Below are 21,052 nucleotides of genomic sequence, written 5' to 3' on the forward strand. Positions count from 1 at the left end.
GCTGAGGGCTGTGCATAACAGGGATCAGACTATATTATCTTATCCTAAGGTGTATCACCATATTCTGGAAATTATTCTCATTCTCTTCTCTGCATCGTCTCAAGTATCTAAGATGACTTCTAATAACGAAATCTTTGCAAACGGTTATCCCTTTTACATCACCCCAGATCCATCGTCTGCGCAGAGGGCCGATGATCAACCCACTAATTGGTCAGTAGACTCAGCATTGGATCTGGTAGATTCGAGACCGGGTGTAATTGATCTCGATGGTATTATGACACGCTGTATACCAGACGATTCCTTCGCCCAGCATCTGGACCTCGGTTGGATTGTCGATGATTTAACTGAGATAGAGCAACTCGCAGACGCAGCTTCAAACCGAATCTCTTCATTGAACCACGCTCAACTATTGAAGGTCAAGTCCCAGCTTGAAGATGTCCAGAAAAAGGTGGATATGCGACTTCAAGAGACATTCCCACCGATCCATAAACTACAACCCACGCCCATGGCTTCAGTTGACCCTACACCTGCTGCCTTGGATGGATTTTGCTGTCCTATATGCGGGATAAATGTGAAGTCCAAGAAACTCTCTACCTTCGAACGACATCTCACCTCAGAGCATAGTGTTAAAAGGTGGGAATATCGTTGTCCTGAGCCCAATTGCACTGCGACTGCACCAGAACATGGTGAAATGAAAAATCATCTGCGCAATGTACACGAGCAAAGTCCTATCTCGCATCAGGTAGTGGATTACGGAGTCCAATTCGCATGCCCACCCTTTTGCAATATATGCTCCCAGGCCACTCCCAGATGGGTCGACTTTTGGAAGCATGCGAAGAACCACTATTGGATGCCGCTTACAAAAAACCATTTTTCGGATGAAGATAAAACGGTATCCACGACTCGCTCCGGAGTACAATATGGACAGAAGCGCAAACATGAAGATGAAAATACCCACACTTTACGTGAAGAGAAACATTCCAGGATGGACACAGCAAATGCTATATTGTTACATGGTGTTGATACGGCGCTGGATCAACCCTTCACTCCCAGTGAAACAAGACCACATGACCCCATGGTGCACCAACCAAAACAATTGTCGCTGTCTCAAGGCTCTGTATCCTCGGTTGAACACTCAATTGCAACAAATATCACAGCCCCCGAGTCCGAAGAAGACTCAATAGATGCAGGTCTAGCTGAGACAAAGAATATGGACCACATCTTGGACGCAGCTCGTTATTTCAGTGAACTGGACGAGCTAGAACTTCAAACCGCTCAGATGATGGATATGAAAAATGGCCCATCTATCAAGCTTGAATCGCTGCATGACTGTATTGAGTGCCTTGAGAATTGGCAAGCCGCGCTTGGATACCTACAGTCTGAAGGATTTTGTGGAACATCCATCAGCATTTTGATCGAAGACCAAGACCGGGATGGCGTTGCCAGTGCTGTCCATATATCACTGAGCCATGTTAGCGCTTTGTTTCGGACCATACTACTACCGTCCAACGAGGACGCATCGAAAGGCCTGATAGAGAACTGGATGCAAACTTTGCTCAATGTTGATGAGAACGCCCTCTCCGATTTTGATTCGGTGCAAATGCTTAGGTTCCTGTGTACAATTCTATCAACTGGGATTGTTTCATTCTCTGGGTCACACGTGTGTCGGTTTGATATTAATCTATGGGATAAAGAGATGGAAGAGATCCCCATCGGCTTTGAAGGATATGTATTCAAGCCACGAAAGCTGGCTTGCTTGGAAGACTTTATCGGTGGTCCTGCATGGGTTCTAGGGAAAGCCTCGGTTCCATCTGAGGCACTGAAGATGTCGCTTACTGTCCAGGATCTTCAAGAACTATGGGGACCAGTCTCGCTGGTGCAAGGTACTGCAAATGCCGCGCCAGTCATTCAAACCGAACGAGGGTTCATCATCCCACTTCTACGAGAGGCACAGTCTTCCTTATACTCAGGCTCATGTTCTGATGAGATTGAATGCCACTGAATGGAAGAAATCCCAGAGTACCTGTTCAATGAGATGCCCTACGAGGCAATTCTCGTTTCCAGTACATCGAGGATATTAATCGGCACAAGCACTGACGTTGGGGCTGGGCTGGTTATCAACGGAAAGTGCAAGTCGTCAATCTCGCTTATTGGACAACAGATCGCCTCTCGGCTCCAGTATCCCGGAACAAGCAGATCAAGATACGTAAGCGATGGGTACGATGTTCAGCTCGTCGGCGGGCAATACGTTACAGCCGGACTCATGAAGAAGTATAAGCGGATCCCAAAGCGCACACTCAAAGCAATGCTCATTGCAGACTCCACAAAGCCTGACACAAGGCTCGTGCCACTTCTAAATCTCCGCGTTGGATTGGAAGTAAGTGCATGTACCGGAAATGCCCAGCGTGTCACACTCTGGGACGCTCTCCGCTTCTCGCAAACAACAACCCACTCCACAGATGACACAATTTATTGTGCCCACAAGGTCGGCGACAAGGATTGTATCAGTTTATGCTGGAGCCGCTGGCAGTCATTGGACGAGATAGATTCTCTGGACCATATGCCCGGGCAAAACAAGCTTCTCACCGGGGCCGAAGCCCGCCGTGTGATCATAAACTCGATTCTCGCTCTCGAGCACTCGGGTGTCGACAGCGCAGGGAACCTTCAAGTATCCTGGCCCTTTAACAATAGCCCCCTCAATCTTTCTGTATCGCCATCTACACCGAAAGAGTCGCATAACTGGCTTCGGGTCGTCAAGGATACGCGGGACACGTCGAGCTTTGCGGTCTTCAGCCAAAGGTGTCTGGAGTTCCCCGAGAAAGGAATCATGCGGTCGTGCTCTGCGCCATGCAAGGAAGGGCATTCCAAGCCACTACAAACTACTCTCTTGACGCGTATTCTGACAACTACCGAACAAGGGTCGGTGTCTGGACTGCTGGTGGGGACCAAATTTCTAGTAGGAGAAGCACATTTGACGGTCACGAAGGCAGTACAGGACCAGTTGGCTATTATTGCTGCTGTCAGCATGAATCCTTTGAGTCCTCTGCGCTATCGACTCCGCGAGATTTTGCCAGATGGACGAGCCTTCGACTTTAAAGAGCACATCTGGCCTGATATCACAGGAGGCCTCTCAGTTCCGGTGTTCGTCTGCTGATCAAACTCGGGAAAATTCTGCCTTTTTCACGAGGTCCATAGCAAAAACTAAAAAGGCAGATAGTTCCTGGAAGCTCTTCACTGGTTATACAGAGTTCAAAAAACCTATCTTATTAGAGCTCTTGAAAGCTTTTAAATGACAGTCTCAGTTAGGAAGGTAGTGGATCTCCCTTGGTATTTCTCGGTATTTACTTAACACTTGTTGTGGGAAAAATACAGCCTATTTTACCACTAGACCATAACAAAAACCTCGGTTCCTGTTTAGGGCCTAGGGGGGCCATATCCCAGTCTGACACTTGTCAATATTGCGCAAGATAATTACCATACACGGGGGCCGTGAATGATAACGGGACAATGCAACACAAAACGTCTATTAAGAATTCGGGAGAAAATCCGGTCATTATTAAAACAGAACTCGGTGACTTGTACGAAAAGGGGGCGTACTAGCCAAAAAAAGGCATGGCTAAAATTGGAATTACCAATGACTCCGTCCTGTCCCCATTGTGGGGAGATATAGTCCTGGGTGGACGACTGTGAATACCAGACAGGCCAAAGCAACCATCCTGTAGTTGTCAGCAGTGCATAGGAGAGAGGGTTTCGTGTTCAACATACATTCCATCAAGAACCAAAAAATCCATTTCGCTCTGCATCAATTCGTTCCCCCATCCGCCCGCCATCTCAGGAAGGCTAGATCGAGTTAGTCATCACTTCATGTATTATATCGAACTGGAATAGCTTACCGATAAATGCATCGAATGAGAACTGTGATATAGGCGGCGAGCTCTGCAGCAAGTACTAAACAGACTTTTCGTTGAGGCTTTTCAGTCACAGCCTCTCCCTGCAAATCTTCGCGCAGATGCTTCCTAGATGCAATGAAGAAGTCTAACGCTAGGAACATCAGACCCGATGAATATCCAGGTGAAAAGCTTCGGGTTCATGCGCGAGTATTGGGTTCCAATATGGATGATTATGTGCTTAATGGTAAGATATATACCGGCGGCAATAAAGGTTGGAGCCAGAATCAGGCAGAAGATCTGTAGTCGAAACCCAGATGTTGACCATGGATTGTCATGCATCAGGATTCGTCCCATGTATCCCGCGGCTTCCATGAATGTCCCGATACCGAGGACTGCGAGGAAAGTCTATGTTCGTAAATATATCCCAAGACCTAGTTGACACACTCCAAGCAGGCCGAAATAAACTGTGAAAAAGATGTTGCCGCCGAGACTGGGATAGTAGCCGTATGTGGTTGCTTCGACGGGGCATTAGGCGGTAATTTCTGTGCAAATAGCCGACATTTCGAAGGGAACTGAGTATCCAAAATAAAAATTAGAAGAAGGTTCGCTCCCAAGAGTCCTCTAGGGGTGATATATGTCACAGTTGTTTTATTGATTTTGGCCTGTCTCGTTCCTCGTACTTCGTTCCTCGTTTATCGTTTATCGCTTACCGTTCACCGTTCACCGTTCCTCGTTCCCCACTCCCCATCTCTGCCAACCCCCGTATTGTCCCAACGCCCTCCAAATCTATGAGATCTAATCATGCCTCGTCGATTTCACAAGAAATCTAGATATGGGTGCAATCAATGCAAGGAGCGGCGTGTCAAGGTGGATCCATATCTGTCCGATGTCACCCGCCAGATGCTGACAACACACTAGTGTGACGAGACACGGCCCCTATGCAGTATATGTACTACTCGGGAACTACCCTGCATCTATAGTACACCATATCCTCAAAGACATTCCACAAATGTGGCCTCTTCGAAACCAGAACCGAAATCATCTGCCAAGTCGGTCTTTGGATCACCAAAATATGATGCCCGATATCTGCTGTTAATGCACAAATTCTCAACCGAAACATATAAAAGCATCTGCGGTGACCAATCCGACATGGAGGATTGGCAAATCCTCATTCCCAAGCTTGCCTTCGAGCATGAATTTCTATTGCATGGCATCTTTTCACTCGCCGCGCTCCACATGGTAACCACCACCACAGACCCAGAACAAGTTCTATCTTACCTAGACACCGCACTGGAGTGCAGTGAACTTGCATTTGCCCCTTTTAGGGGAGCCTTGGCCCACTTGGCTCCCCTCAACTGCGACGCTGTCTTTGCCCAATCCGCGATCGTTACTATCATTGGCATAGCACTCCCTCGGCTGAACGCTCAGCATCGCGGGGAACCCTTCAGCATGATCGAAACTATGATTACGGTTTTTGAGCTTCTCCAAGGGGCAAGTAAGATCTCACAAATTAGCAAACCATGGCGACAGGCAAGCATCTTTTTCAAATACGAGTGGAGGGGTAATCCTATGCTAGATCCTGAAATGGCTAATGCTATCGCGCAATTGCGAGCGCTGAATGGCTCAATCGAAAACACAGACTCGGTTCAACATATCATGAACGAAGAAGCTATCGACTCCTTAGAAGACTCCTTTGCCAAATTCACTCATGCGCCGCACCCTGCACCTATCTTGGCTTGGATCGCCTATGTCAAGAGGGAATTTGTGGATGGGCTGCGCGCACGTCAGCCACTCCAGTTGTTGATCCTCATGAATTGGGCAGTTCTATTAAATGAATTAGGGGCTCATTTCTGGTGGGCTAAGGGCTGCAGTGAGGAACTAGTCGCTGAGTTATTAAGTGAGCTGAAGGACCAGAATGAGAAGTGGAAATTGGCATTGCAGTGGCCGCAGCAAAAGGTCGGAATATGATAAATAGTAAACCAAATTGGCAAAGTCCCTATATCTACACCATACACTTCACTATGTCTCAACAAAATGTCGATTTCGAGACCTTCGATGGTCTTACTCTGCGAAGTCGAAGTCACATCGCGTCTAGTTGAGGACCGGGGTAAGCGTGACACAACCCCATGTGGCAGTTTTAGCTAATGTCCTGTAATTCAATGGCGTGAAAGATAATGTAGAGTCCAGCTCCGATTTACAGGTATCTGGCTGTGTCGGTGATGTTTGCGGTCCCGGGGTTGGATCAGCTTATCCCTGTTGTAGGACAACAGGAGATATTCCACAAGCTATCAGGCACTATGAACCAAATCCAGGTGGAATAAGGAATAGGCCATATGGATGTTCTTGAGGGAGAGCAGCAGAAGTTGGCGTTCATTCAGGGGGTTGTCCACGGGATTAATGAAAGTGGAGATCGAGGTTGAAGGGAAACTAATTTGATTGGTCCATGTGACTTTGGCTACCCATGGATATCCGAACGATAAACGATAAACGATAAACGATAAACGAGAGTATCCTGAGTGACAGGGACATTCTTCATTATTTTCACAATATTCTGCTATTTTTCCCCATTGCCTCTCACTCGGTAATTGTTCTAATTGCCTCAAAATCCTCTTGAAGGTCATTCTGAGGTCATGTGACTTTACCGTTTGCTCCCAGTACTTAAGTCCCTTGTACTGTAGATGGTTTCTTTCTTCTCCACGCAGCTTGGGATTTCTAGGGCATACTACGTTTCATTCTATATCTCCAGCTTTATCTCTAATAATCTTCATGGAAATGGACTCAGTCACGTCTCAGCAAGAGTCAAGCCCGAGCTCCCCAAACCCGATATCAAATACAACCTTGAATCGATCATTTTTGCAAACATTCACTATTCTTACTGCCCTATGTGCAGCAGTATTTCTAGCTGCTCTTGATGTCACTATTATTACAACAGCCTTGCCATCAATCACCGCATATTTTCAGTCTAGTTCCGCCTACACATGGATCGGCAGCTCCTACATCTTGGCTAATACGGCCACCGTTCCCGTCTGGGGTAAATTGTCAGATATCTGGGGCCGAAAGCCGTTGCTTCTAGCTGCGACGGTTATTTTTTTCGGCGGAAGTTTGATCTGTGCAGTCGGAGATACCATCGCACTATTCCTGTTTGGTCGGGCCGTGCAAGGGCTGGGAGCTGCTGGCTTGATCACACTCGTGAACATTTGTGTCAGTGATTTGTTTTCGCTCAGAGATCGCGGACTGTATTTTGGCCTCCTTTCTGTTGTATGGGCTCTCGCCAGTGGAGTAGGTCCAGTCCTCGGTGGGGTGTTCACTGAAAAGGCAAGGTGTGTATGCGCAATGCTTTCCTATCCCTGCCAATTCACAGCTCCAAAATACATAATTTACGTTCCATTGTTATTTTCTTGCTAAAGAAAAGGGGAGCCGACGGCATTTCCACTGTATCCACTTATCTCTTACATGTTATGTTGCATATCGCTGATTTCTTCTAGTTGGCGTTGGTGTTTTTGGATCAATCTCCCAATCACTGGACTAGTGTTCTTGTTCTTATGGTTTACTCTCAAGCTTGAGACACCTAATACTCCAATATGGAAAGGTCTGAAGGCTGTCGATTGGACGGGATGCTTATTCGTGATCGGTAGCACAATCATGCTCTTGTTGGGTCTCGACTTTGGGGGTGTCACGCGTCCTTGGGACTCTGCCACAGTGATATGTCTCCTCATCTTTGCCGGTGTGCTTCTGGGTTTGTTCGTTGTCAACGAATGGAAACTGGTCAAGTACCCCGTCATTCCTCTCGTCCTTTTTCATCATCGTTCCGGGATCGCTTCCTTCCTGGTCTGCTTTTGCCATGGGTACATCTTTATGGGCGAAGCCTATTATCTCCCCCTATACTTCCAGGCGGTCCTCGGCTCTAGCCCTATTATGTCCGGGGTTTACATTCTTCCGTTCGTCTTAGCTATCACCATCTCAGCTGCATTGAGTGGACTTTTTATCCAAAAGACAGGACTCTATATTCCAGCGATGTGGTTGGGGCTAACCACTATGACATTGGGGGTTGGTTTGCTGATCAACCTAGAGGTTACCGCCAACTGGGGGAAAATCATGGGGTTTCAGGTCATTGCCGGCAGCGGCATCGGTTTGAATTTTGAAGGGCCGTTGTTGGCTGTCCAAACAATTGTGGGGGCGGAGAATGCAGCCACTACTACTGCTACCATTGGATTCGTAAGGACCCTGTCCACCGCGATCTCGGTAGTTATTGGAACAGTCGTGTTCCAAAATCAGATGGCAAGAAAAGGAGCCCAATTGGTTTCATCCCTGGGAGGGCAACTGGCCAGTCAGATATCAGGAGGAGCAATGGCTAATATCGAGATCATTGATGCACTCCCCCTTGATCAAAAGCTCGTGGCACGACAGGCCATTTACGAGTCGTTACGAACGGTCTGGATTATGGTAAGCCTCACTTCATATCAGAAGGAACCTAATGCTGACTAGTATGTGCAGTATGTTGCATTTGCAGCCGTGGGTCTGGTAGCAGGGATATTCGTTGAGGGTCATCATCTTGATACGGAGCATAAGGCACCAGTGCTCGGTTTGCGAGATAACGACGAAAATTAACCCGTCCCAGAGGTTCCACAAACACCATCCAAGGACTTCGGATATATTAGGAGTGTTGCTTTAAGCAAACCGTAAATATTACGCCTTCGTCTTCGGAACGAGGTTTTAAATTGGTTGCTGGATTTCGATTTCTTATAAGGGCTAAACGGTATTTTGTTCTACTCATTATGATATCTCCAAGATCTGCTGCTTGCTGTATAGACGTTTGGAGGAGCAGTGACACTTTCCAAGAATGTACATTCAAATGAAATAACTTCGTTATATTTGGTTCTAAGCCAGACCATTTATTTACAGATTTTGGCCTCTACATCTCATTTCACATATAATATCTACAACTTCACCTGCACTTTCTCCTTAGGACCCGCACAACAAGCCGGCTCAGGGTGCAAAGTCGACTGGTTGAAAGACTGGCTCGAAGCCGGCACATCTAGTGCAGGGTTCTTAGTGAAGAATCCATCCGGCTTGAGCATCACGCTGACACGCTCCATGGGCATAACAGGGAAGTCCTCAATGCGAGGGTTATGAGTGAGGCCGAATGCTAAGAAAAGTTAGGTACTATTTCAGGAGGGTTTAGATGGGATAACATACTGTGCCAGAGAACAACGTCTTCGTTTTCGACTGCGTCGTGGCGTGCAGCCCACACTTCCACGCCTTCTGATTTCTTGCTCTGGTTTGTGAACTCGCCGGCGGCGAACAGCTCGTCATCTTGGTATTTAGTAACCCAGATAGGACGAGTCGCGAAGCGGGCGCGCTTCGAGCCGAATGAGTTCGGGTGTGCGAGGAGCATCTGACTTGGCATGGTTTGCAGCTTATAGGCGATGGGGTGGTGCGTGATAGGGTTGACGATAGAGTCGTTCCGGATCTTGAAGACGCGGTGACGGTCGACGCTGGTTGTTGCACTGCCACTGGACTTGATAATGTTTTTCTCTGTGGTGTACCCAACAAGCCATGGGTTGCTGGCATCCTCGGGCATGGGCACGCTGTCTTCGTAGTACACTGTGTTTTTGTAGCCGTCGATGGCAGGGTCGATACGGAGGGAGAACATGTGCTGGTGGAATGGGGCCATGACACCTGGTCCGACGTTCGTGCCCCATGGAACAGTTTCACCATTCTGGTTTTCGAATGGCACAGTTGATAGGATACCAGTTGCCCGGACCTCGAGCTCAATATTGGCTGCTTGGTCAAGGATAAAAGCGAAGATATATTCGTAGTTTGCAACTGTGCAGATCATCTGGACCACGAGCTGGCGGTTACGGACGACAGTCGCCGCACCCGTGCGGTAATTGGTGTGCTTGTGTTGTAAGCCATTATCCTGCTCGTGCATGCAGATGACATTCTTTAGTTGAATTGGTTCTCCCTGTGCATCCGTGCGATAACCATCGAAGTACTTGATGTGACCGAGACAGTCGCAGCCGAGACTCAGTTGGTTAGCTGTGATACCGAAGCCCACGTCACCAACGTCAAAGGCCTGTTTGCGGTGGTAGGGAGCACGGGGATCTAGAACAGATTAGATGTGTTGCCAAAAGGGAAGGTGTAGATCATACCGGCGTAGGGGACTGTCATCTCAGAGAACGACAGACGGTAGAAGGTGTTACGACCATCGTATGTCACATTGTGCAGCACCAAGCCCTCTCGATTGTTGAAGCCAACTCTGAAACGCCACTTCTGCCATGACACGGCATTGCCGATGACATTAAATGATGCTCCCTCTGGTTGCTGGACAATGTAAGGCTTAAGATCAGTGCGCAGAGGCTCATCCAGCAAATCATGTGCGTATTGCACAGTAGGCACCGGCTTCCAGGGCTGCGTCTCAGTGCTTTGACTATCGGCTCCGCCAGGCAGATAATCCATGCGGACTAGTTGGCGAGTGATACCATCAAACACCGGGGAGAATTTGCAAGGCAGGGAATACTGGTTGTTCTGGGGGTGGTCGGTGGCCACGATGTACATGTAGCACTGGAACAAACGCCGAGTTTCCTTGGCGTCCTCGGTGCCGTAGATCCACGGATCCAAGCAGACGGTGTGGCCAGCCGGAAGCTTCAACTTTTCAATTTCGGCCTTTACGGTTGGGTGGCTAAGACAGAGCTCCTCGATTTCCATCATCTCATCGACGTCTAGTGGACCCTGGACGTCCTTGGGCAGCTCTTTCGCTGATACGATGGACTTGGTTTCTGCGTTGATCAGAGCCTTGAAGAAAGACCCATTGTCCAATCGGTGGAAGAGCGCCATCAGCAAACGTGCCGGTTTAAGCGGGCGCACTTCACCTCGGCGTTCTGCCTCGAGAAATGGGACAACCTCATGCTTGGCGGGTTCCTGGAGATCGATGCGCTTGTAACGCAGCTTGGCACCGGGGAAAGCGGATTCCAGAACAGAGACCGCCAATTGGATCTCCCTAGGTGTGATAGGGTCAAAAGGGTGAAGGCTCGCCATTATGGATAATGTTTGGGGGGAGGATTATTTCTGCGAAGATGGGTAGGCGCCTTTATATTCGCACAAACCCTGGTTACAACATAGATATCCCCTTCCTTTCCCTTTTGAGTGAATCTTTCGCGCTGCTGTGGCGATCTAATTGGTCAGTTGCTCACGGCGCATCTTTTTCTAGAAATGGTTTAGCGCGCATGGATCCTTGATAAGCCGGACGTAATGTCCTTTATTGGCCATTGCGAGGGGCATTTGGAGAAGTTGAGTGTCTCCAACTTTGATGTGAATTACTGTACTCCGTACCGGGTTAGAGATGTGGGCTAATCAGGTGCACAATCAATTTTGTGGTGTTTAAATATTGATCTCTTTTTGACTTTGGCCTGATTTGTGCCTGATTTTTGCCTGATTCGCAGGGGCACATTGACCGCCCTTTATACCGCCTTTATGCAGTCTTGTACCCGAAGCTGTAACTATACACCCGGACGTTGTACAGTCTCAGGATAATACAGTAAGCTAAGGTCTCACTTTGCAGATACCCGCTTAAATGACCAACGAAATATACCATGCGGCTTGTTACATCCGTAAAATTTGAATATTTACTATCATCCCAGTGGTTCATAGCAAACGCTCTATTACGGGGCTTCTTGTTCAATGCTAGGGCTTCGATCGCCCGGTCAAACCATAGAATGGCTTCAAGTTAAATAAATGTCAAAATCTATAGGTAATCGTTCGCTACTGCCATTTTTCCTATAGAATTTGAGCCTTTGGGCACATTGATCCAGCCTGCTATCTACTATGACATTCAAAATGGGAATAAGCGCTTGACTGGGTGAATTTTAACTTAATTCATTTATCACTCTATATTGATAATTCTAGTATTTTAATCTTTCTGCTAGCTTAAAAATCGGGCCAAAAATGCTGAATCAGGCATCTACCTCGGGGCATCGTATACCGTATAAAGGGGAAATGCACAATTTACAGTCTTAAAATTTCTTTAACTGGCTTCTTGTCTAGTGATATCTAGGTGCTCAAATTCAAGATACCAGCCCCCACTCTTAACGTCGATACGATCGGACCTACGAATTACTATATCGGGCTAGCTTTACCACGTTCGGCCTAGATCCTAATATACTAGAGGCAACCTAACCTCCTAATCAGTCTCCTTTTAAGTTCCTTTCTACATTCTAAATTCCTTTCCTCATTCTAAAAAACACCCTAATTCACTAAGACTTCTCTAACTTCTCTAGTCTAGTAAGTCCCTAGGGCTTAGAATAGACCCCAAAAACCCCTCCGATCACTCCGTGGTATCGGCCCAGAAAGCACCAAACGTCAATCGTCGTGATTTACCGACTCTGGAGCGCTTTTTCGTTAAGATTGGCTTTTATGACGAAGCGGTCCTTAGGCTGCAAGATTTCTACACAACCCTCATATACTGGATTGCCTACTTATCTTATACATCTAGGTATATGATCACTCTCATTTCATCACCATATCTATTCGAATATCTGATATGCCATCTGTTTATGAAATGCGGTAACGATACTTGCCGGTCGTACCGTAGCACAGCGTCAAAGTGTATAGATATGATTTTAGTCCTGTACTTTGCCCGGCTATTTTATTTGGGCTGGGCGCGTAAGAGGCAACTAGCAGCTAAGGATAAAAGTGCTACTTCAAGCTAGAGGATGTCAGAGGCTAGGATCGAACAAAAAGGACCTGTTTATATGGACTAGATCGGACCAATTATGGGCAAAATTCCAATCCCACAATCACCAAAAGACAGGTTCGGGATATGGCTATTATGCTCAGTCACATCGATTCATGTTCATTCGGCCTTTTGAAATGCCTAGGTGCACTAGAGATCGAGTCAATGGCTCCTACAGAAAGCAGGCAATATGAGTATATCCTGGAGATACCAGAGGGACTCGAAAGACCCAGAACACTGAGACAAATCCTTTCCACAACCCCTAGTATCTCCTTAACCAAACGGTTAAAGCTCGCGAAGCAACTTACGAAATCAGTCATGTTTGTGCATACAATGGGGTTTGTCCATAAAGGGATTCAGCCTGAAACAGTTGTTGTTTTCGAGAAGGATCAAGAAAATGGAGATACTAGCATAGGCCCATCATTCCTGATTGGATTTGAAGGCCTTCGATATTAGATGGGATAGACTGATAAAGTGGGAGACTTGGAATGGCAAAAGAACCTTTACCGACACACTTGATTCCGTTATCGGAGAGACATACGCTGAGATTGTTCTTAAGTGTTTGCGTTGTCTTGATGAAGTGGATGGACGAGGTATTTTTGAGAAGTCTCAAGGTGATGACGAAATTCAAGACAACAATGGCATTGTGGTCGGTGTGCGGTACATCGAAAATGTGAGAGCCTTCAAAAGCCAAATACCAGATATTCCTGCCAGAGATGCTTACCGACTGTCACAGGTTCTCAAAATTGAAGAGCTCTCTTTTTAGATTGGGGATGGATACGCGGACCATCAAAGATTAGCCCTATGGGACGGAAAGTTCGAAAGGATAGTTAGTCACTACAGTGACGTGGAAATACATCATCTCCAGACCTGAGCTCCTAGGAACACCAGTAGGCAGTGCGGTTACCATCGGAGCAGGCGAAAGCTGGAAAGCAAGACGAGAGGTGAAGGGGCTGATCAGGGTTTAGCAACGGGGTGAGCGATCAGGTTGCTCACTGAGACCCCGTTGCTCACTGAGCAGCTCAGGGTGGCAGGGTGACTAACTCACGCTGGGATCCGGGAGCCGATCGCAACCCGAAGCGACAATGATTATTACAGCCACCAAATTAGCTCAAAGATATTTCAGCCATGCGAATTGGGCGGGTTAAGTTTGTTATAGTGTGGTAGAACGTATCGCTTGGAGAATTCATGAAAGATGAGCTTTTGGCACAGGGCCCCGGTGACCTGTGCTCTCTTCTTGTGGCTGCTGATGTTGTAGCGCAAGTCAGCACAGGCAATCGCCTATCTTCTTGATTTCAAACTTTCCAAAGCTCACATTTCTCAGGTAGCGAGTGAACTTTTCTCAGCAATAGAAAAGTTCTTGTTCGTTGTCGACCAGGATCGCGCGTTGCAAAAATCGTTACAGATGATATCAAGACTTCGAGATAATTTTCTGCTCGCATCAAGGTACGCGGTAATTGGCGCATTATGGTGGAGCTTGTTAGATACGTAGGTGATGAGACATCATTATAGTCGATTTCGCTATCTTCTTGTTTCCTTCGACCTTCGATAGGGAATTTAATGATATGTTGAACTCTATTCACTTGTGTTGTGCCAAGGCGGACCATGATGCCGTTGCAGTTCATGCGAAGGAAGCCGAAGATATCACAGATCGCATCAAGGCGTCAAAAGATATTCTACTGGCATTTATAATTGTTGGACGTCGTTCCCCAAAACCGAGTTGGAATGATTGGTACCCCCAACTTTCGACCCAGGAAACCTTGTCTTGTAGTTACAGAGAGAAGTTATATATAGCGCACTGGGTGGCGACTTGAGAGGCCAATCCGGAAACAGCAAAAATATAAAGGTAAATGAGGGTCACTGAGACACGCAACTCAGACCCCATTGCGCCCGGGGAGATATTGCCAAATTGTAGATATGAAGTGCTCACAGTTCTGAGACACAATCAGGTCGACGATACGAGGTAACAAAAATCCGGGGGTGGGGGATCGGCAAGTTCCGCAGTCACAGGGTCTCTGGGACCGAGATATCCGATTTATATTAATATCGATGATGCATTGATTGTGTACTATAGCTGTGTTAAGAATATCCCAGAATAACTCTAGGTAAATTATGTATACCCTAGGCAATAAGCATTAAGTATCCATGAGTGCATTCGACAAAATCACTCATATGCCTGCCGTAAACACAATGTGCAAGATAACTCCTAACGTGTGCACCATGGCATCAAATGCACCATAATGCCTTTACGAAATAGAATTTTGGACCTTGGGTCATCCAAAACATATGATCTAAGTCTTCTCATTCATTCCAAGGTTCTCTCCGTTTACCCTAGTGGCTATGCTCTAGGTAGTAAACATCCCAACGCCACTATCCGATCAACCATGGAAAAGAATATCTCGTCTAAGATTAGAAACTAATGTTGTGGTCATACAGTCTTGTCTCATAGGTATAGGAAATATAGAGAAAAAGGTATATAAAGCCCCTCGGTATCTCATTGATTATTTGTATCGATACAACAAACACAACCTTCTACTACAATCTCAACAATCTTGAATCTTCCAATTATCCTTCATCTGAAAATGAGGTCATCTACCATTTTCGGTCTCTTTTTTGCCTATGCAGCTACTGCTAGTGCAGTTCCTGTGAAACAAAGGAACCAGGAAGTTGAGATCACCTTCGTTGGCGCCGCCGACGCTCAGTTCACTCAAAGCATCCCTACTGACGGGTCCGTTGTCTCCATTGGTACGTTTCTTGGTATATTATGCATCTGGACTGAACCTATTCTAACATTCTTTAGAAAACCCATTGAGTATCTCGCATATCTCGTCCCACACTGCCGGGGTTCAGTGTACCTTCAACGGCATTGATCACAGCGTGACAGTCGTCAATGGAGTCCAATGGGTAGATGTTGGCCCTCCTCAGACCCAGGTGACTGGATCTTGCCAGGTCCAGGGATCGGATTCATCCCCTGCACCCCCTGCACCTGGTGGCACCAATCCTGATCCTACTGGGGATCAAGTGCATGTCACCTTCATTGGAGCTGCCGACGCTCAGTTTACCCAGAGTTTCCCGTCCAGTGGTGAATGGGTTCAAATTAGTATGTCCATCTATAAATTCCGCAATGTGCAAACGAAGACACTAATTTGTATAGCGAACCCTCTGAGCGTCTCCCACATTCAAACCGGCACTGAGGGTGTTACTTGCATTTTCAACGGCGTTGACAACAGTGTCACCACTGTCATTGGTACCCAATTGGTCGATGTCGGACCCCCACAGACCCAGGTCTCGGGTTCCTGTACATGACGGTCTCTCCGGAAGGGCGACAGGAAGTGGGATTGTAAGTCTTGTGTTGAAAGGAAAACAAAGAAACTAGAAAGATAAGTGCTCGATAGTATGTTCTGGTCTGTTTATTATCCCTGGGGGGGGGGTTGTTATTTTTATTGGAGGACTAGCCCATAATACTTTGTTGATATACAATCCTTTGTAGCATTTCTCCCCCATACACTCATTGAAATATATGTTGTCGATTTAATCCCTTCACTGATACAACCGCAATTCCAACATTGACCAAGCCACTTAAACAAAATAATCTATATCATATTGCAATAACCTTGGATCCTGTTTCACTCGGGGGAAATAAAAGGGACGGACGTGATTGAGGGCCGGAATGCGACGCGAGGGGCTACATCGGCCAGATCTACCAACGTAGACGCACTGAACATTATTTCCCTGAGTGGTACTCTTATTTTCTTTGTTTTCTTCGGATTTTCTAGCGGATATCTAGTTCTTCATACATGCTACATTGGTTTGTATTTAATTGCCCAAAAATGTAGGCTGATTCAAAGCCTTCCAAGGGACGGCCAAGGAACCCCGGAATTCAGGGCTGCTACTGTCCCCTTCGAGCCCTTCAATGGCCAAGCGCGCGATGGCATTCCAGATAAACAGTACAGACCTTTTCCTTTCTCAAAGGGCCGTATAAAACCAAGTCCCCTCCCCAGATTGCGCGTGTACTTGACAACTACGACAACCGCCAACACCGCGCCATCGACATGGGTTCGATCAACTGAGGGCGTCTTTTAATTTTAATTTTTTTTTTTGGAATATAAACCTATTGACGCCTTAATCAATCGAGTTAATTATCGACTTAATATACTACGGAGCTATTGCCGATCACAACTTTCTGTATTTTGCAATGGGGCGCATGTTTATATCCGTCCTTGTCGCGGGCTTGGTTGGGTATGCCTTTGCTGGCATGCACCATCCTGCCCATGGACATCGCCATCGCCACTTGATGCCACGTATCGAAGACTTGGAGCTGCGAAACCTGGCCTGGGATAACGTGAATAACACCCCAGATGATTTTGTGGTGGAAGTCATTACCCTCACGACCACCACAACCGTTCTTGGAAACTGCGCGCCAACCAATCCCATTCACTCTACCCTTACGCTTGTCAGACATAGGCCTGAGCCTACGCCGTGCGCACACGACCATGCCGTGCACAGCCTCGCGCGTCCCGAGGCATACGAGGAGCACTGGCATCAACGGGAACAACGGCCTGAGCGTATTGTCCCTGCGCCGACAAACACAAGGCCCGATCAGCCTCAATTCACTCAACCCAATCCCTCAGCCCCCAGTCCAACGCAGCCAGAGGCAATTACCACTATGTTCGTGACACAAACAATCATTAAAACCGCAATGAATACAGTAAAGATCACCGTCTACCCAGGGGCCAGCCCTGTGCCACTTGCAAACTCATACACCGGGATTCCCTCAAAGGCCGAAAAAACCGCGGCTGCAGATACACTTCCAAAGGGCTCTTTGGAAGAAGAGAACGCCGTCCCAGCAAAGCGCCCATCTCCACCGCCTCACAACAAAAGCAACGGCGGACCCATCAACTCCGTACTCGATTCGCCGAGCGAAGTCCTCCCTGATCTCCCAGTAGTCGACCAGATCCTCCCAGGCCCAAAGTCAGACGCCCCCACCTCAGTAGACTGGACCGCAACACCACCGAAAGGCCAGTTCTCAACAAACAAATTCGGAGGACGTACTCAGCCGAAAGGCAAAGGTACGGAGATCCAGTACCAGGGAAATGTCGGCAATCCTTGGGGAAGCAATATCATCAATGTCAGTCCGACCGAGGCACACACCTACAAATATGTGGCGCAGTTCACTGGTTCAAATGATAAGCCCTGGACGGTGGTTGTGTGGAACAAAATCGGGCCCGACGGAAAATTGACCGGATGGTATGGCAACTCTGCTCTGACGTTCACTCTTGCACCTGGTGAGACTCGCTATGTTGCTTTTGATGAGGACTCCGAGGGCGCTTGGGGGGCTGCACCTGGTGATCACTTGCCTAAGGATCAATGGGGTGGATACTCGTGCACATGGGGCGAGTTTGGGTTCGGTGATGGTGAGAATAATGGCTGGTCGGGATGGGATGTTTCGGCTATTCAGGCGCAGATTGCCAATCAACCTGTTCAGGGAATGTCTATCTGTCAGGCTGATGGGAAGGGATGCTCTATCATCACACCTGATGCTAAAAAGGTGGTTGATGCCTATGTCAAGTCAAAGAAACACCTGGATGGTATTGGTGGTGCGGCGTCTCCTGGTCCTGTGCGGTTGAAAGTGGTGCTTGATTATCGGGGGTGAGGATGAACTTTGTATATACAAGTGAATTTTGCCATTATAAAAACAATTAATTCGTTCAACAATTGACGAGGTTTCCCAGCTACCCTACATACTTTGTAGGAAAAAGGTATATCAGCACATCATACACACACTTCAACCCTCCATGCTCCCAACCTCATTTAATGCATTGAAGGAATGTCAATCTCCTTGATAGTCCACACCTTTCCACCCTCGCTAGAAGTAACCTCGGTATAAGTAGCCCCACCGGCGCTAGAAATAGTCGAACCAAAGGTGGTATCAGCCGACGCGAGAGTGATAACAGTGTTCAAGTATTTCTGCGCAGCGATAGTTCCTGAGCAGTTGTCATTACACTCAGTTCCGGTACCGTAGCTAACCAAAGTCAGTATAGTCCTTAATAAATACAGTTCTGGCCCTTGACTTACCCTCGCATATAGGGTCCAGATTCGTGGGAGTAAGTTGAAAGCACGGCACCAGTCTCGCCATTTGTGACAGTCCTGCAAATGTTAGTTGGGATGTATTTCTCCATCTTGGATCTATACGTACTGGGTCCAGGTCTGGCCATCGGACTCAAGGTCGTACTCAATTCGCACTTCGTCGGTTCCGCTCACGGGTGATCCAGTGCCATCCAGCTGGCCGAAGCTGCCGAAGACACTGGCACGCACACACCACTGTCCAGTGGTTGCTCCACACCACGCGTTGCTAGACCAGCTCTCAAGAGTGGTCTGGACCAGGTCGCCGGTTCCGTTGGACATCTAAGGTTGTTAGTGACTAGAAGACCCGTCAGAAGAATCGAGGACTTACCCCAGGCCAGAGGAACAGCACGCCGTTCTGAGTCGCTGGGGCAGGTCCGGGGATCAAAGTCGTGACGGCATTGATAATGGTCGACTTGGAGGGACCAAGCGAGACACTCCCACCCCAGTAGTCATCTCTCTTGACAACAGTCTCTAGAAGGCCTGCGCTGGCAAGGCCAGCGGCAGCGAGGAAAGGTACGATGAAGCGCATCGTGATAATGATGAGGTAGAAGAGTTGGCCAGTTTGAATTCACATCGACATTAACAGCCCTTACATTTATAGTTCCCCCCGGCAAGATTTCGGCCATGCCTGCCAGTGGAGTGGTGGAACTGACCAAAAGCGGAGCACCTCCCGAAACTCCTCAGGGCTGGATGTTTCACATTAAAACAAGCCCAACACTAGGCTAACAAGTAAAAGTGGACAACCGCAATGCATAAGACCTTGTCATTGACGCATTAATTTTTGTCAGATAGTCAAGTCCGAAGCCCCACATAGGGACTTTTTATTCACCTGACAGGCAGTGACGCTAGCCAGTATTCGAGTTAAACTACAACAAGTAATGCAATATGAGAAGGCGAATACGCATACTCCGTATGGCTGTTTTGTGTTTCAATTCACGTACAAATATTTGCCCGAAATGCCGATATATTGAAGCTAGACCCTGTGGATATCTCATTCCAAATATTCACCCTTACTCTCGGCGTGGATCACATCAAACAGGGGCTTCGCGCTAAACCAGCCAGCCATTGGAGTTCCCACTGTTTTGTAAGTGAATGCCGCATCGGCTTCTTCAATTTTCACTGTTTGGCCGCCTCGTCCGGTGGCTGCGGCGTCCGCTAGGAGTTGAGCGTAGCAGCATTTTTCCAGACTCACGAACCAGAACACTGTTTCTTCAATTGTGTTACCGACCGTCAAGAGGCCGTGGTTTTGCAACAGGGCAGCCTTTTTGTTACCCAGAGCTTTGGCAATGTTCTGGCCTTCTTCTTCCGCTAGCACGACGCCTTTGAATGATGAATAGAGAGCCAAGTCCTGATCCTGTTAGGAGGAGGCCCGCACGTAGAAGTATTAAAAGAGTCTAGGGGGGCGTACATTGTGGAAAGCACAGGCATCTTGCGAGATGATATCGAGCGGTCGGCCCAGCGAGCAAAACGCCCGTCCATGGAGACTATGACTGTGCGCAGCGCAGTTCACTTCGGGTCGTGCTTCATGGATGGCGGAATGAATCATAAATGCAGCGGCATTCAGCAATCGATTCTCTCCACCTGCAATGACATTTCCATGGTGATCGACTTGGATCAAGTCTGATGCCTTCATCAGCTTGAATGCTGTGCCGAATGGGTTCACCCAGAACGTTGTCGGATCCACCGGATCGCGTAGGGTGATGTGCCCAGCGACACCTAATGAAAATGTTAGTTGTTAACCACAGTGTTTCGCTGTTGGACATGCATAGGACCATGCATACCCTCGTCGTATCCTTTATCACCAAATATTCTGAATGCTGCTGCTAGGCGGCCCTTCAAATACTCTCGCTCCTTCATTTTATCCTCGAATGCTGGCATGCTAGGCAGCGGCATTTTGACCTTGGCCTTTTCGGCACCCTCCGCTTGGGAAGACTGTGGTGCTTGCATGCTGATGGCATTGGCGAGGGTCTCGGTGGCAGTTGGAGGAGCCATGTTAAGTTGTTGTGTGTATTGAGGATTGTCGAGACACACAGGAATTATATATGATCTTCGAAAGACATATAAAGCGGAGAAAAGTCCGAAGCGGGGGCGTTGATTATCAACAAGGTTGGACTGGCCGACGAGCCGAGGTTGGTTCTCCGCAAACGGATATCGCATGAAATCGCCTCTCGAGGGGTGATAAGGTGACACTTGAGGGTGGTTGAGGTTGAACAGCACACGTTGAATAGTATTGAAACAGAAATAGCTAATGTAAAACCGAAAGCACCCAAATCGAATCGCTGAACACAAGTATAACACTTTCAAT

The 21,052-nt window shown here is 47.6% G+C and overlaps 9 protein-coding genes across 9 annotated transcripts; 5 read left to right on the top strand and 4 right to left on the bottom strand.

Moving 5' to 3' along the window:
* Positions 1-112: 112 nt before the first annotated feature.
* On the top strand, positions 113-3,154 carry N7537_003253 (uncharacterized protein; the record flags this gene model as incomplete). Its single annotated transcript, XM_056894311.1, has 2 exons — positions 113-1,883; positions 2,010-3,154. The coding sequence occupies 2 exons, from the start codon at positions 113-115 to the stop codon at positions 3,152-3,154; spliced, it is 2,916 nt and encodes a 971-aa protein (XP_056759306.1).
* Positions 3,155-3,628: 474 nt separating this feature from the next.
* On the bottom strand, positions 3,629-4,262 carry N7537_003254 (uncharacterized protein; the record flags this gene model as incomplete). Its single annotated transcript, XM_056894312.1, has 4 exons — positions 3,629-3,716; positions 3,766-3,840; positions 3,894-4,041; positions 4,148-4,262. 4 exons carry the CDS (start codon positions 4,260-4,262, stop codon positions 3,629-3,631), a joined length of 426 nt encoding a protein of 141 aa, XP_056759307.1.
* A 777-nt stretch (positions 4,263-5,039) lies between these two features.
* N7537_003255 (uncharacterized protein) lies at positions 5,040-5,858 on the top strand (the record flags this gene model as incomplete). The annotated part of the gene is made up of 1 exon (XM_056894313.1): positions 5,040-5,858. One exon carries the CDS (start codon positions 5,040-5,042, stop codon positions 5,856-5,858), a length of 819 nt encoding a protein of 272 aa, XP_056759308.1.
* Positions 5,859-6,656: 798 nt separating this feature from the next.
* Positions 6,657-8,498, top strand: N7537_003256 (MDR family MFS transporter; the record flags this gene model as incomplete). The annotated part of the gene is made up of 3 exons (XM_056894314.1): positions 6,657-7,210; positions 7,376-8,333; positions 8,385-8,498. 3 exons carry the CDS (start codon positions 6,657-6,659, stop codon positions 8,496-8,498), a joined length of 1,626 nt encoding a protein of 541 aa, XP_056759309.1.
* A 329-nt stretch (positions 8,499-8,827) lies between these two features.
* N7537_003257 (uncharacterized protein) lies at positions 8,828-10,928 on the bottom strand (the record flags this gene model as incomplete). The annotated part of the gene is made up of 3 exons (XM_056894315.1): positions 8,828-9,036; positions 9,087-9,995; positions 10,043-10,928. 3 exons carry the CDS (start codon positions 10,926-10,928, stop codon positions 8,828-8,830), a joined length of 2,004 nt encoding a protein of 667 aa, XP_056759310.1.
* Positions 10,929-15,203: 4,275 nt separating this feature from the next.
* N7537_003258 (uncharacterized protein) lies at positions 15,204-15,927 on the top strand (the record flags this gene model as incomplete). The annotated part of the gene is made up of 3 exons (XM_056894316.1): positions 15,204-15,366; positions 15,422-15,721; positions 15,776-15,927. The coding sequence occupies 3 exons, from the start codon at positions 15,204-15,206 to the stop codon at positions 15,925-15,927; spliced, it is 615 nt and encodes a 204-aa protein (XP_056759311.1).
* Positions 15,928-16,816: 889 nt separating this feature from the next.
* N7537_003259 (uncharacterized protein) lies at positions 16,817-18,274 on the top strand (the record flags this gene model as incomplete). The annotated part of the gene is made up of 1 exon (XM_056894317.1): positions 16,817-18,274. The coding sequence occupies one exon, from the start codon at positions 16,817-16,819 to the stop codon at positions 18,272-18,274; it is 1,458 nt and encodes a 485-aa protein (XP_056759312.1).
* A 158-nt stretch (positions 18,275-18,432) lies between these two features.
* On the bottom strand, positions 18,433-19,276 carry N7537_003260 (uncharacterized protein; the record flags this gene model as incomplete). The annotated part of the gene is made up of 4 exons (XM_056894318.1): positions 18,433-18,643; positions 18,697-18,768; positions 18,818-19,026; positions 19,076-19,276. 4 exons carry the CDS (start codon positions 19,274-19,276, stop codon positions 18,433-18,435), a joined length of 693 nt encoding a protein of 230 aa, XP_056759313.1.
* Positions 19,277-19,738: 462 nt separating this feature from the next.
* N7537_003261 (class II aldolase/adducin family protein) lies at positions 19,739-20,904 on the bottom strand (the record flags this gene model as incomplete). The annotated part of the gene is made up of 3 exons (XM_056894319.1): positions 19,739-20,101; positions 20,156-20,463; positions 20,529-20,904. The coding sequence occupies 3 exons, from the start codon at positions 20,902-20,904 to the stop codon at positions 19,739-19,741; spliced, it is 1,047 nt and encodes a 348-aa protein (XP_056759314.1).
* Between the last annotated feature and the right edge of the window lie 148 nt (positions 20,905-21,052).

Source organism: Penicillium hordei (genome assembly GCF_028827395.1).
Source record: "Penicillium hordei strain IBT 12815 chromosome Unknown utg000001l_segment0_segment0, whole genome shotgun sequence".
NCBI lineage: Eukaryota > Fungi > Ascomycota > Eurotiomycetes > Eurotiales > Aspergillaceae > Penicillium > Penicillium hordei.